The 15290-nt window shown below is 44.8% G+C and overlaps 1 protein-coding gene across 1 annotated transcript; it reads right to left on the reverse strand.

Moving 5' to 3' along the window:
• Positions 1-6669: 6669 nt before the first annotated feature.
• LOC127044044 (olfactory receptor 52E8-like) lies at positions 6670-7611 on the reverse strand. Its single transcript, XM_050938439.1, has one exon. The coding sequence runs from the start codon at positions 7609-7611 to the stop codon at positions 6670-6672; it is 942 nt and encodes a 313-aa protein (XP_050794396.1).
• Between the last annotated feature and the right edge of the window lie 7679 nt (positions 7612-15290).

Genomic DNA, 15290 nt, shown 5'->3' on the forward strand with positions numbered 1-15290 from the left:
GATTTTCCTATTCGTATGCAGGTATCATTCTTATATCTGAAGTTAAAAATACAAGGTATAAACTTGTACAACTAATGTAGTCAGATCAAGTGGAGATCATTAAGGCTGCTTCAGAAACAACAATTTGGAAATGGCTTGTTTACCTGTAAGCCTTCCTGTGTAGGTGTGGGCCAGCGCATGGGCAATGAAGAACAGGGCCTCACAGGGACATGTGACCATGTCACCTGATACTGAAATCTATCTTAAATCTTGTATTTTTCTGTTTAGAAGGAGGGGTGTGGGCCAAGCACAGACAAAAGACTCCCACCTTGAGCCAAAGCTATACAAGGGGGTGGAGCAGGACAAAATGGAGGCCAGTCATGAAGAAACCCCTGCTTACCACCTGAGATGTCTACTGGAACTAACAAGGACTGTACCAGGGGAAAGGATTGAGCCCAGACTAGGAAGGAGACTAGTCTGTGAAAGAAACTTATTGGAACATCTTTGAGGGTGAGATATTACCTGTAATCAGTTTCTTAATGTATTAGGTTTAGACTTGCATGTTTTGTTTTATTTTGCTTTGTGAATTACGTTGTTCTGTCTGTTATTACTAGAAACCAGTTAAATCCTACTTTTTATACTAATAGAAACACTTTTGTTTATTAATAAGCCCAGAGAAAGTCATCTCTCTCTATCAGTGACATAGACAGTGGATATTGTTACTAACTCAGCAGAGAGAGAGAGAGACCCCATGAGGACTCCTCGGTTCTCTCTCAGCTCTAGGAGAGGAGAGAGGTCTAATCGATTACAGCAGGGGGCGATACATCTGCAATCTAGATAAGAACATCAGAATGGCCATAGTCGGTAAGACCAATGGTCTGTCTCTCCCAGTATCCTATCTCCCAACAGTGACAGATGGCATGTGCTTCAGAGGGAAAGAACTGAACATGTGATCATCAAATCATAGAATCATAGAAGAATCATGGAGTTGGAATGGACCTCAGAAGGTTATCCAGTCCTATCCTCTACTTAAAGCAGGACCAACCCCAACTAAAACATCCCAGCCAGGGCTTTGTCAAGCTGGACCTTAAAAACCTCTAAGGATGGAGAAGCCACCACTCCCTAGGTAACCCATTCCAGCGCTTCACCATCCTCCTAGTGAATTAGTATTTCCTAATATCCAACCTAGACCTTCCCCACTGCAACTTTAGACCATTGCTCCTTGTTCTGTCATCTGCCACCACTAAGAACAGCTCAGCTCCATCCTCTTTGGAGCCCCCCTTCAGTTGGGGAGAAGGCTTCTATCAAATCCCCCCTAACTCTTCTGCAGACTAAATAAACCCAGTTCCCTCAGCCTCTCCTTGTAAATCATGTGCCCCAGTCCCCTATTCATTTTCATTGCCCTCCACTGGACTCTCTCCAATTTGTCCACACCCTTTCTGTAGTGGGAGGCCCCAACTGGATGCAATACTCTAGGTATGGCCTCATCAGTGCTCAACAGAGGGGAATAATCACTTCCCTCAATCTGCTAGCAATGTTCCCACTAATTCAACCCAAAATGCTGCTAGCCTTCTTGGCAACAATGGTACACTGCGGACTCATATCCAAATTCTCCTCCACTGTCATCCCCAGGTCCTTTTCTGCAGAACTGCTGCTTAGCTAGTTGGTCCCCAGCCTGTAGCATTGCATGAGATAAATGCCAAATTTCCTATACTATGGACAACATTAACATCTATGTTGACTTGATGTTAATTGAGTTCCAGACATTTGCTAGCACTTGTATGGATAAAGTAGCTATGTTCTTTAGCTCTTGGCAAGATCACATGAAACATACAGGAACCATCCTGGAAGAGCAGTTCCAATCCACTATTGTTTTAACTAAGTTTTACCTTGAGTTTGTAAAGACATTCAATCATGTTATTGAACATGACTTTGATGATCCATTTCTGTTATACACTGACACAGTTTCTAACCACTACTAGCTGTAGTAGGAGAGAGCCAACATAGGGGAGCTCTTGGGATGCAGTCAGCAATGTTTGTGTCCTCCCTTCCTGCATCAAATTTGCTTTGGAGGATGTGACGTTACCTAATGAAGTGTGACCATATAGATCATTGTTGCAACCAAGGTCATATAGTTGCACCATAAGAACATAAGAACGGCCATACCGGGTCAGACCAAAGGTCCATCTAGCCCCGTATCTGTCTACCGACAGTGGCCAAAGCCAGGTGCCCCAGAGGGACTGAAGCTAACAGGCAATAATCAAGTGATCTCTCTCCTGCCATCCATCTCCATCCTCTGATGAACAGAGGCTAGGGACACCATTCTTTACCCTTCCTGGCTAATAGCCATTTATGGACTTAGCCACCATGAATTTACCCAGTTCCCTTTTAAACATTGTTATAGTCCCAGCCTTCACAACCTCCTCAGGTAAGGAGTTCCACAAGTTGACTGTGCGCTGTGTGAAGAAGAACTTCCTTTTATTTGTTTTAAACCTGCTACCTATTAATTTCATTTGGTGACACCTAGTTCTTGTATTATGGAAATAAGTAAATAACTTTTCCTTATCCACTTTCTCCTCATCACTCATGATTTTATATACCTCTATCATATCCTCCCTTAGTCTCCTCTTTTCCAAGCTGAAGAGGCCTAGCCTCTTTAATCTTTCATCATATGGGACCCTCTCCAAACCCCTGATCATATTAGTTGCCCTTTTCTGAACCTTTTCTAGTGCTAGAATATCTTTTTTGAGGTGAGGAGACCACATCTGTACAAAGTATTCGAGATGTGGTCGTACCATGGATTTATATAAGGGCAATAAGATATTCTCACTCTTATTCTCTATCCCCTTTTTAATGATTCCTAACATCCTCTTTGCTTTTTTGACCGCCTCTGCATACTGCGTGGACATCGTCAGAGAACTATCCACAATGATGCCATGGTCTTTCTTCTGACCTGTTGTAGCTAAATTAGCCCCCATCATGTTGTATGTATAGTTAGGGTTATTTTTTCCAATGTGCATTACTTTACATTTCTCCACATGAAATTTCATTTGCCATTTTGTTGCCCAATCACTTAGTTTTGTGAGATCTTTTTGAAGTTCTTCACAATCTGCTTTGGTCTTAACTATCTTGAGTAGTTTAGTATCATCTGCAAACTTTGCCATCTCACTGTTTACCCCTTTCTCCAAATTGTTTATGAATAGGTTGAATAGGATTGCTCCGAGGACTGACTCTTGGGCAACACCACTAGTTACCCCTACCCATTCTGAGAATTTACCATTAATTCCTACCCTTTGTTCCCTGTCTTTTAACCCGTTCTCAATCCATGAAAGGACCTTCCCTTTTATCCCATGATAGCTTAATTTACGTAAGAGCCTTTGATGAGGGACCTTGTCAAAGGCTTTCTGGAAATCCAAGTACACTATGTCCACTGGATCCCCCTTGCCCACATATTTGTTGACCCCTTCAAAGAACTCTAATAGATTAGTAAGACACGATTTCCCTTTACAGAAACCATGTTGACTATTGCTCAACATTTTATGTTTTTCTATGTGTCACCAAATCTTGTACAAGTAACGTGTTTATGAAAAGGTTCTAGTTTGCTGATTGTGATTATGCTCTTTGTATGTGTGTAGCATTTTTATATTTAAAGTTATGAATATTGGCTAGCTACTTGTATTTCAATGTGTTTGATTCTAAGTAGCATCAATGAAGCATTTGGCCAATTTATTGAGAAGGGACTCTTCAGATTAAGTGCCCAGTCAAGAAACTTTTAACTGACAATGGACCTTGGGACACTCCCATCCACATCTGAGGAGCCTCCCTGGGAATGTTCAAGGTAGCCTGTGAGCCATGGCTGCTCTACCTGCAAACTGAGTCATGCATGGACATGTGACTTGCACATGTGACTCCAGACTCCATCTTGCTGCTGTGATTTTCCACAATAAGAACAGAGGGATGTCCTTGCACATGGCAAAGGATATAAAAGGCTCTGGAAACACCTCCATTTGGTCTTCAATCCTGCTTCTAACCTCTGGAGGGACTGCTACAAACTGAAGCAAGGACTAAACGATGCATTCAAATATGTAGATGTACTCCAGAAACTTGTATTTGGCCAGCAGTTTATTCCAGCTCTGCTATAAGCCTAAACCAAGAACTTTGCAGTTATTGTAGGTATTTGATTTCATTTAACCAATTTTGACTCTCATCTATATCTCGTCCTTTTTATGAATAAACCTTTAGATTTTAGATTCTAAAGGATTGGCAACTGTGTGATTTGTGGGTGAAATCTGAGTTATATATTGACCTGGATCTGGGGCTTGGTCCTTTGGGATCAGGAGACCCTTTAATTGGGGACATGGATTTTCATAAGCATTTGTTCCTATAAGGGGTGTTATTGGTGGTGATACAAGAGAACTACGGCATTGGAGGGAATTGCTTGGATGACTCCTGGTTAGCCAGAGGGGTGAGACCGAAGTCCTCTCTGTTTGGCTGGTTTGGTGCCTTAGTAGCGAAAGAACCCAGCCTTGGGCTGTGACTGCCCTACTCTGAGCAATTTTCCCTGCATTGATACTCTCAGTGTGTCCCCCAAGATCACTCCTTGTTACAGGGAGTGCAGGCTCCAGCTGGGGGTGCAGACTCTGTGGTAGGGCTGTGGATGAGCACCTTGGGGTTCAGGCTTCCCGGGACTGCAGCGAGGAGAGAGGAATCCCTCCAGCCCTCTCTTGCTGCAGCAGCTCAGCGCTGGGGGAGAAGCACCTAGCTGAGTGCAGGACACCTCTCAACTACCATGGCAGCTCTAGCGGGGCTGGGCAGGGCTGGGCCAGGCCGGGGGAGGGGCATCTCTCTACCCCAGTATGGCCCTTGATAGCTTGCTGTGCGTTCGCGCAGCTTAGAAGAAACTTAGGGGGTGACCCCTAGATTTTGTCTTATGTACAGAAGAAAATAATATTTCCTTATTCAACTTTTCCATGCCAGTCATGTCCAAGTCTTTTTAATTTCTCATACGCGAGCCATTCCATACCCCTAATGATTTATGTTGTCTTTCTGTATACGTTTTCCTATTCCAATATATGTGTTGTTTTTTTTTCAGATTGGGCAACCACATCTGCACGCAGTATTCAAGATGCGGGTGTACCATGGATTTATATAGAGGCAATATGATATTTTCTATCTTGTTGTCTATTCTCTTCTAAATGATTCCCAATATTCTATTCACTTTTTTGACTGTCTCTGCACATTGAGTGGATGTTTTCAGAGAACTATCCACAATGACTCCAAGGTTTCTTTCTTGAGTGGTAACAGCTAATTTAGACCCCATCATTGTATATGTATAGTTAGGATTATGCCAGTCACCCCGTTTTGTGAGATCCCTTTTGTAGCTCTTCACAGTCTGCCTGGGACTTAACTGTCTCGAGTGGTTTTATGTCATCTGAAAATGTTGCTACTACCCCTTTTCCCACAGCATTTATGAGTATGTTGACTAGGACTGGGACCAGAGACGACCCCTGGGGGAAGGGCACCACTAGTTACCTCTCTCCATTCTGAAAACTGAGCATTTATACCTACCCTTTCTTTCGTATCTTTTAACCACTTTCCAATCCATGAGAGAACCTTCCCTCTGATCCTGTGACAGCTTAATTTGCTTAAGAGCCTTTGGTGAGGGGAAAATGTACAAACAATAGTGGTGGATTCTCCGTCCTTGACAATTTTAAATCAAGGCTGGGTGATTTCTAACAGATGTGCTCCAGGAATGGTTTGGGGCAAGGCTCTAGGCTGCGTTGTGCAGGAGGTCGGACTAGAGGATCACAGGGGGCCTTTCAGGCCTTGGGATCTGAGAATCTCAGCTTTCATTTACATTTCAACCTAGGATACCCTGGAGGCCTGAGGCTCACCCGTTAGATCCAGAGAGGAGAAACACCAACAAAACACCACCCAACCCTTGTGTCCCTGGGGCTTTTCTAATTTCTCTGCCCCCGGCAGCCCCTTGCTGGTACAGCCTCTTTCGTCCCTGCCTGCTCCCCAGGAGTATTTTAACCCAAAGAGTCTCACATTGAAAACAAGGAACTTGAAGAATCTCAGAAGAGATGGCTCCAAAAACAAGGGGATCTCTGAGCCAGGGGACGTTGTAAAGGCCAAAAGTCTAACTGGGTTCAGAAGAGAACCAGAGAAGTCCCAGGAGGCCAGGCCCACCAATGGCTCTTGGCTAGTATGGGCAGCTGTACTCAGATCTGTCACCGAAACAGAATGGCTCAGGTGTGGGAATCTCCCTCACATCCCCTGCAGTGAGGATTGATGCAAGGGCCATGCTTGAGTTCTCCTCACCATGCTTTGGAATGAAGAACTTTAGCCCTTTCTCCAGCGTTCCAAGGTCACTCTCCACACACTACTGGTCGTAAATCTGTTGGTATCTCTGCTATAGCTGGCTACATTGGTTCGATATTTCTCCCACAGCCTCTTGACCAATTTGATTTGTTGAAGTGACCCACGTATAAGTGGGAAAGTCACTGGTGACAGGAGAATATTGCCCTGCCTTTGCCAGTCTCACCCCAGTTCTCCAAGGCACGGAGCAGACGAGAAATGACAGCAATGCATCATTACTGCCTTCAGGTTCAAAAAGCCCCAGACAAACATAATGCTTTGGGATGTGAGAAGCTCTATTAGAGGTCGCACTGATCATCAAACACAGAGTTAAGAAGCTCTTTCTCTGGGGAATATTCTCAGCACCCTCTCATGGATCTCCTTCGCCCTCACCCCGTAAATGACTGGGTTCAGCATGGGGGGCATGAGGATGTGGAAACTGGCAACCAGAATGTGGACAGAACGGGGAATCTGCTGGCCGAACCTGTGTGTGAGGTATGAGAAAAGCACGAGAGTGTAGAATATGAACATCATGGCCATGTGGGAGCCACAGGTGCTGAGAGCCTTGAGGCGTGCGTCCTTGGATGGGAGCCGGAAGGCGGCCTGTAGTATACGAACATAGGACAAGAAAATCATGATCAAATCCATCACTAAGAGGTAAACTAAAAACAAGTCATATTCTCCATTGGCCCTAATGTCTGCACAGGCCAGTTTTGCAGTTCCCATGTGCTTGCAGTAGGCGTGGGCAAGGACACAGGCACTACAGAAAGGCAGACAGTCAACCAGGAACATCATGGGGAAAACGAGGACTTCTGGCTTCAATATAATCACCAGGCCTATCAGTGCAATTCTCTTCTTCGCTAAGATCACAGTGTATCTCAGAGGGTCACAGATGGCCACGTATCTGTCAAAGGCCATGGCTAGAACAGCCAACTCCATTCCCGTGAAGGTGTGAATGAAGAACATCTGGGTGAGGCAGCCACCAAAGCTGATCTCTCTGAAGTTAAACCAGAAGATGCCCAGCATTCTGCGCACTGTAGCAGTAGAGAGGCCTAGGTCGACGACTGAGAGCACGCACAGCAAGTAGAACATGGGCTGGTGGAGGCTGGGATCTGTTTTGACGATGAGCAGGATGGTGCAGTTTCCCAGCAGTGTTATGATGTAGACAGTGCAGAAGAGGATGGAGATCCAGATGTGTGCGGCTTCCAGCCCCGGGATGCCCAGCAGGATGAATGTGGAAGGGTGGGAGTAGGTATAATTGAGCAGTAGCATCTCCAGCGGTTGCTGATGTCCCAGCTGTGGGCACAGACACTCCCTGCAAGGAAAAACATTGCTTCTTTACTCTGCCTAGTGTCGCTCCTCCAAACTGTACTGAAGAGCCAAAGAGAGAAACTACAGAAAGAGAAACGAGCTAGTGAGGAAAGGGAAGTTGTCAGCTGAGACAGTCAATGAGAGCCTTGGAGCCTTTAAAGACAGCAGGAGCCCCAGAACAGAAGACTTTCACACAAGGGACAGTAAGGCCAGGAGGAGGGACAGATAGGAGGGACTGTGGTACTACAATGTCCTTGTAATTTGTAAATCTTACAGTGGACCGTTTGGAAATAGTGACCATAATATAATAACATTTAACATTCCTGTGCTGGGAAGAACACCTCAACAGCCCAACACTGTGGCATTTAATTTCAAAAAGGGGAACTATGCAAAAATGAGGTTAATTAAGCAAAAATTAAAAGGTACAGTGACTAGGGTGAAATCCCTGCATGCTGCATGGGTCCCTTCTGACCTTAAAGTTTATGATTCTATGAGTCTATGATTTTTCCAGGGACTGAGGTGAGGCTGACTGGCCTGTAGTTCCCTGGATCTTATTTCTTCCCTTTTTTAAAGATGGGCACTACAGTAGCCTTTTCCCAGTCATCCGGGACCTCCCCCGATCGCCATGAGTTTTCAAAGATAATGGCCAATGGCTCTGCAATCACATCCGCCAACTCCTTCAGCACCCTCAGATGCAGCGCATCCGGCCCCATGGACTTGTGCTTGTCCAGTTTTTCTAAATAGTCCTGAACCACTTCTTTCTCCACAGAAGGCTGGTCACCTCCTCCCCATGCTGTGCTGCCCAGTGCAGCAGTCTGAGAGCTGACCTTGTTCGTGAAGACAGAGGCAAAAAAAGCATTGAGTACATTAGCTTTTCCCCATCCTCTGTATCTAGGTTGCCTCCCTCATTCAGTAATGGATCCATACTTTCCTTGACTTTCTTCTTGTTGCTAACTTATTTGAAGAAACCCTTCTTGTTACTCTTAACGTCTCCTGCTAGCTGCAACTCCAAGTGTGATCTGGCCTTCCTGATTTCACTCCTGCAGCCTGAGCAATATTTTTATACTCCTCCCTGGTCATTTGTCCAATCTTCCACTTCTGGTAAGCTTCTTTTTTGTGTTTAAGATCAGCAAGGATTTCACTGTTAAGCCAAGCTGGTCGCTTGACATATTTACTGTTTACTATTATTTCTACACATGGGAAGTGACTTCAGGAGGTCATCTAGTTCAACTCCCTGCTCAAAGCAAGACCAATCCACAACTAAATTATCCCAGCCAGGGCTTTGTCAAGCCTGACCTTAAGAATCTCTAAGGATGGAGATTCCACCACCTCCCTAGGTAACCCATTCCAGTGCTTCACCACTCTCTGAGTGAAATTTTTTTTCCTAATATCCAACCTAGACCTCCCTCACTGCAACTTGAGACCGTTGCTCCTTGTTCTGTCATCTGATACCACTAAGAACGGCCGAGCTCCAACCTCTTTGAAACATAATTTCCTCCCATATAAAGTTGGCAGATGACACACAAATTGAGGGAGGGGTAAATAATGAAGAGTACATGTCATGGATTCAGAGCAATCGGGATCTCTTGTTAAACTGTGAACAAGCAATTTTATCTGGCTAAATGTAAATTCATCCATTTGGGAACAGAGAATGCAGGTGATCCTGACACCATCAGGGCCCTATCCCTATCCCGGGAAGCAGCGACTCTGAAAAACATTTGGGGGTTGTTGTGGATAAGCAGCTGAACAGGAGCCTGAAGTGTGCGTCCAAAGAGCTAACATGGTCCTGTGCTGCATGGGGGGTAAAGAGGTGGTTTTCCCGCTGTATCTGACACTGGTGCACCCGCTGCTTGAATCCTGTGTCCAGCTCCAAGACCCACCGTTCAAGGTGGGGACAGACTCAAGGACTCTAACTATTTAGCTTCCCAAAGAGAAGATTGAGGGGTGACTTGATCACAGTCTATGAGTATCGACATGGGGGACCAATATTTAAGAAAGGGCTCTTCAGTCTAGCCGAGAAAGGACTGCCATGAATCTGAAGATTGACAAATTCTGACTGGAAATAATGAATATGTGTTTAACAGGGACAGTAATTAACCATGGGAACAATTTCCCAAGGGTCCTGGTGGATTTTCCATCACTGACAATTGTTAAATCAAAACTGGATGTTGTTCTAACAGCTGTGCTCGTGGATTGTTTGGGGGCAGAGCTCTGGCCTGGGCTGTGCAGGGGGTCAGACGAGGTGACCACAATGGCCCCTTCTGGCTTCGGACTGTGCAGGGGCAGCAGGATATCAGGGGAGGTTTGGCGTTGGGAGGGGAATGCAGGGGCAGGGGGCTCAGCTCCAAATGTTTGAAAACTGCATTTGGGGTGCAGGTAGGGGGTAACTAAGGGCTGTGTGCAGTCAGGAGGTAGCTCAGGGTGGAGGAAGGGGAAGCTGGGGCTCTGCGTAGGCACAGGAAGGACAGGTGAAGAGAGGGGGTAGATGGGACTATGTGCAGGAAGGAGGTAGCTTAGCGTGGAGGAAGAGGGTAGCTAGGGGCTGCAGGTGGGCAGGGTGTAGCTCAGGGTGTAGTCAGGAGGTAGCTATGGGCAATGTGAGAAAAGGAGATTCACAGGTACAGAGAAGCGCAAGTAGGATGATCCGAGAAATGGAAAACCTGTCATATGGAAGGAGACTCAAAAAGCTTGGCTTGTTTAGCCTAACCAAAAGAAGGCTGAAGGGAGATATGATTGCTCTTCATAAATACATCGGTACCAATGTGGACACAAGAAAAAATGGATATAAACTGACCATCCGGAAGTTTAGACTTGAAATTAGATGAAGGTTTCTAATCATCAGAGGAGTGAAGTTCTGGAACAGCCTTCCAAGGGGAGTAGTGGGGGCAAAAGACATATCTGGCTTCAAGACTAAGCTTGATGAGTTTATGGGAGGCATGGTATGATGGGATAGCCTAATTTTTGGCAATTAATTGATCTTTGAATATTAGTGGTAAATATGCCCAATGAATTGTGATGGCATGTTAGGTGGGGCGGGATCTGAGTTATTACAGATAATTCTTTCCTGGGTGTTGGCTGGTGAGTCTTGCCCACATGCTCAGGGTTTAGCTGATCATCATATTTGAGGTCAGGAAGGAATTTTCCTCCACGGCAGACTGGGGGGGTTCTCACCTTCTTCTGCAGTGTGGGACATGGGTCACTTGCTGGAAGATTCTCTGCACTTTTAAGTCTTTAAACCATGATTTGAGGACTTCAATGGCTCAGACGTAGGTTAGAGATTTCTTACAGGAGTGGGTGGGTGAGATTCTATAGCCTGCACTGTGCAGGAGGTCAGACTAGACGATCATAATGGTTCCTTCTGATCTTAAAGTCTATGATTCTATGTGTTACTGAAAGATGCTGTGAAGCTGAAAGCACACACAGCTAACTTTTGGGGCACAACAATAAAGAGGCTACGCAGTGATAGTGACCCTTCAGAAAAGACAGTGGACTCAGTGTTTCATCCAGAATTTGAGTTATGGCTGCTATGACTCAGTGGGGCATGCACGATCATGTGACCTGACCACAGGAAATGAACTCCATTTTGGTATCTGTATTTTTCCGCAAACTGGGCTGGGAACTTAGCTTGGAACAAAGGGTACCCACCATGTGAAAGACTATAAAAATGGGGAGTGCCATCATCACTTGTCTTCACTCCCCTCACAAGAGAAAACCTGGCCAGACAGGAGAAACAAGGATTAAACTGGTGGAAGTGGAGGTCCCAGGCGAAAGGGATTTCTGGGCTGTTAATGGGAGCTTGGTGAACTGCTTCTATCATCACTGAGGGTGAGATATTGCTAATTCAAATCCTATCTGTCTAGTATATGAGGCTCTGTTAGCTTTTTTGGTTATTTGCTAAGTAATATGGTTTGATCTGTTTGCTGTCACTTATAATAACTTAAAATCAATCTTTCTGTCATTAATAAACTTGTTTTATCATTTATCTTAACCTGACTTTTGAGTGAAGTGTCTGGGGAAATCTCAGCTTGATAAACAAAGGCTATTGCATATCTTCCCCACATCGAGGGGAGAGGGAAACAAATTATGTTAGTGACCTTGAACAGTACTGATCTCCGTGCAGTGCGCGATAGCATAATTCTGGGTTTCTACTGCAGTAGGGGTGCAAGGCTGGGGAGCTGAAAAATTGTCTGGTGCTCCACTGTAAATCGATAAGTGGCTTAGGTAAAGCATTCAGGTGACTTGCTTGGGTGTGCGATGCCACCTCTGTGGGGTTGGGTGACAGCAGTCCCTAGGGAGACTGGCTGTGTAACATCAGGAAAGCATCATGAGAAAGGTCAACCCAGCTGAAGTGTTAGGAGACACATCGGTTCCAATGTTTCCGAGACTTAACCCTGCGTGACAACCTGTCACAACCGTTTCTATCTAGTAAAGGCCTATACCATGCTCAGGATTTCCTTTCTTTCTAATATACTTAAAAATCTTCTTCTTTTCCTTAACCTGCTAGCCATGGATTTGTCTCTGGTGTCTTTTGCTGCCCAGATCCATTTTCGATACTTCATAACTTCTCATTTCTATCTATTGTTATCCTCTTCCCCTGCTTAAGAGGCACTGATGGATCATCTCCTCCTGTCAATGGATGGATGGCAGACACCCATACTCAGCCTTCTGGATCTCTTTGCATTGTTTGAACCAGTTCGCAATGAGATACTGCTGTCTCACTTAGCAGGCAGCTGGAGTCCAGACGGATGCTCTAAATTGGTCTGAATCCTTCTTGACAGAATGTACCCAAGTAGCGGTGGAGTCCCACAGGATCAATTCTCTCTCTGGGGCTTTTCAACGTCTCAGTGAAGCTTCTATGGGAACTGGTCATACAACATGGACCCTGACAACAGCAATATTCAGGTAACACTGAACTCCTCTGATCCTTCATGTACGACAACACTGCTATCACTAAAACCATTCGTTTCTTGGACAAAATAGCTGTCTGAAACTAAAGCCAAGCAAGACAGAGGTGAGGATAAGTCCTTCAATGGCTGTTAGCCAGGATGAGCAGGGATGATGTCCATAGCCTTTCTCTTTCAGAAGCTGGCAGTGGACAAGCAGGGATGAATCACTTGATGATTCCCTGTTCTGTTCATTCCCTCTGGGGCACCTGGCACTGGCCACTGTTGGCAGATAGGATACTTGGCTGGATGCACCTTTGGGCTGATCCAGTATGACTGTTCTTACATTCTTATGTTCACTGAGGTATGGAATGGCATGTTGGTGTTGTATTGTGTTTACCTGGATATGGGTATCTCTTGTGATATCTAAAGTAGAGGAATTGTTTTGGCACGCTGTAACCGGAGTTCCATGGGGGGCCATTCTGAAATTGTTCAGTTAGGGGAAACTGCAAAAATAAGACTGACAATCCCCCAAATGGACAGTTCTTCCTTTAGCAAGCCAGTAACAAAACAGCTTTCACAACGTTTTACTGCTTACACAGAAACCAAAACACAATTCCCTCAAAGCCACCCAGCCTTGGGCTTCCACCCAGACAGTAAGTCAAGTATGATGATGATCATATAAAATCCTATTCATCATATAAAACATCACATATAAAAGTTCTGGCTGTCCCAAAGGAGCAGACACATCACCTCCCTGGTCAGTGAATATTTCAGATCTTACCCAAATATACGCTTCAAGCCAATTCTTATTAACTAAACTAAGATTTATTTATACACTGGTTTGATTATTTACATGTACATTGGCCAAACCAGACAGTCTCTATGCAAAAGAATAAATGGACACAAATCTGACATCAGGAATCATAACATTCAAAAACCAGTGTCAGAACATTTCAACCTCTCTAACCACTCAGTGACAGAATTGAAGGTGGCAATTTTGAAACAAAAAAACTTCAAAAACAGACTCCAAAGAGAGACTGTTGAACTCAATTAACTTAGGTTAAGACACAATTAACTTAGGTTTAAACAGAGACTATTTCCCTATGTTAAGTTCTCCTCACACCTTCTATGGGTCATCTCAATTATCACTTCAAAGGTTTTTTTTTTCTCCTGCTGACGATAGTTCATCTTAATTGATTGGACTCTTCCAGTTGGTATGCGTACTTCCAACTTTTCATGTTCTTTGTATGTATAAATATCTCCTGTCTATGTGTTTCATTCTATTCATCTGAACAAGTGAGCTACAGCCCACAAAAGCTTATGCTGAAATAAATTTGTTAGTCTCTAAGGTGCAACAAGTACTCCTGTTCTTTTTATCCTATTTACCGCAGATCATTTTTCCAGTTTGTCCAGATCATTTTGAGTTTTCATCCTTTCCTCCAAAGCATTTCCAACCCTTCCCCAGTTTGGTATCATCTGCAAACTTTATAGGTGTACTCTCTATGCCATTATCTATATTGTTGATGAAGACATTGAAAAGAACCAGACCCAGAACTGATCCCTTTGGAACCCCTCTCGTTATGTCTTTCCAGCCTAGAATCATCTAGTCCAATCCCTTGCTTAAAGCAGGACCAACACCAGCTAAATCATCCCAGCCAGGTGTTTGTGAAGCCTGACCTGAAAAAAACTTATAAGGAAGGAGATTCCACCACCTCCCTAGGTAACCCATTCCAGTGCTTCTCCAGCCTCCTAGTAAGAACATAAGAACATAAGAACGGCTGTACCGGGTCAGACCAAAGGTCCATCTAGCCCAGTATCTGTCTACCGACAGTGGCCAATGCCAGGTACCCCAGAGGGAGTGAAGCTAACAGGCAATGATCAAGTGATCTCTCTCCTGCCATCCATCTCCATCCTCTGATGAACAGGGGCTAGGGACACCATTCTTTACTCTTCCTGGCTAATAGCCATTTATGGACTTAGCCACCATGAATTTATCCAGTTCCCTTTTAAACATTCTTATAGTCCCAGCCTTCACAACCTCCTCAGGAAAGGAGTTCCACAAGTTGACTGTGCACTGTGTGAAGAAGAACTTCCTTTTATTTGTTTTTAAACCTGCTGCCTATTAATTTCATTTGGTGACCCCTAGTTCTTGTATTATGGGAATAAGAATATAACTTCTCCTTATCCACTTTCTCCACATCACTCAGGATTTTATATACCTCTATCATATCCTCCCTTAGTTTCCTCTTTTCCAAGCTGAAGAGGCCAAGCCTCTTTAATCTTTCCTCGTATGGGACCCTCTCCAAATCCCTTGTCATGGCATAATTCCCCACTCTGAACCTTAGCATCCAAAAGATGGGGAACCAGCATGAATTCCTCTAAGCTCAATTACCAGCTTAGTACTTGTAGCACTGCCACCAACCAGGAATTCCAGTGCCTGGTACACTCTGGTCCCCCAAAAACCTTGCCTGGGGACCCCCAGGACCCAGTCCCTCTGGATCTTAACACAAGGAAAGTAAACCCTTTCCCTCACCGTTGCCTCTGAAAGGCGTCCCCTCCCTGGGTTACCCTGGAAGATCACTGTGATTCAAACTCCTTGAAAATAAAACAGAGAGGAAAATCCACCTTCCCCCCTCCTTCTCTCTTCCCCTCCCAGACTCTCCCTGAGAGAGAAAATAATCCTGACACAGAGAGAAAATAACCTCTCTCCCCCCCTTCCCTCCTTTCTCCCCACCAATTCCCTGGTGAATCCAG

This window comes from Gopherus flavomarginatus, chromosome 1, assembly GCF_025201925.1.
Source record: "Gopherus flavomarginatus isolate rGopFla2 chromosome 1, rGopFla2.mat.asm, whole genome shotgun sequence".
Taxonomy (NCBI): Eukaryota; Metazoa; Chordata; order Testudines; family Testudinidae; genus Gopherus; species Gopherus flavomarginatus.

Coding starts and splice junctions, on each gene's coding strand:
- LOC127044044 (XM_050938439.1), bottom strand. CDS start 7,611: ATGCTACTGCTCAATTATACCTACTCCCACCCTTCCACATTCATCCTG.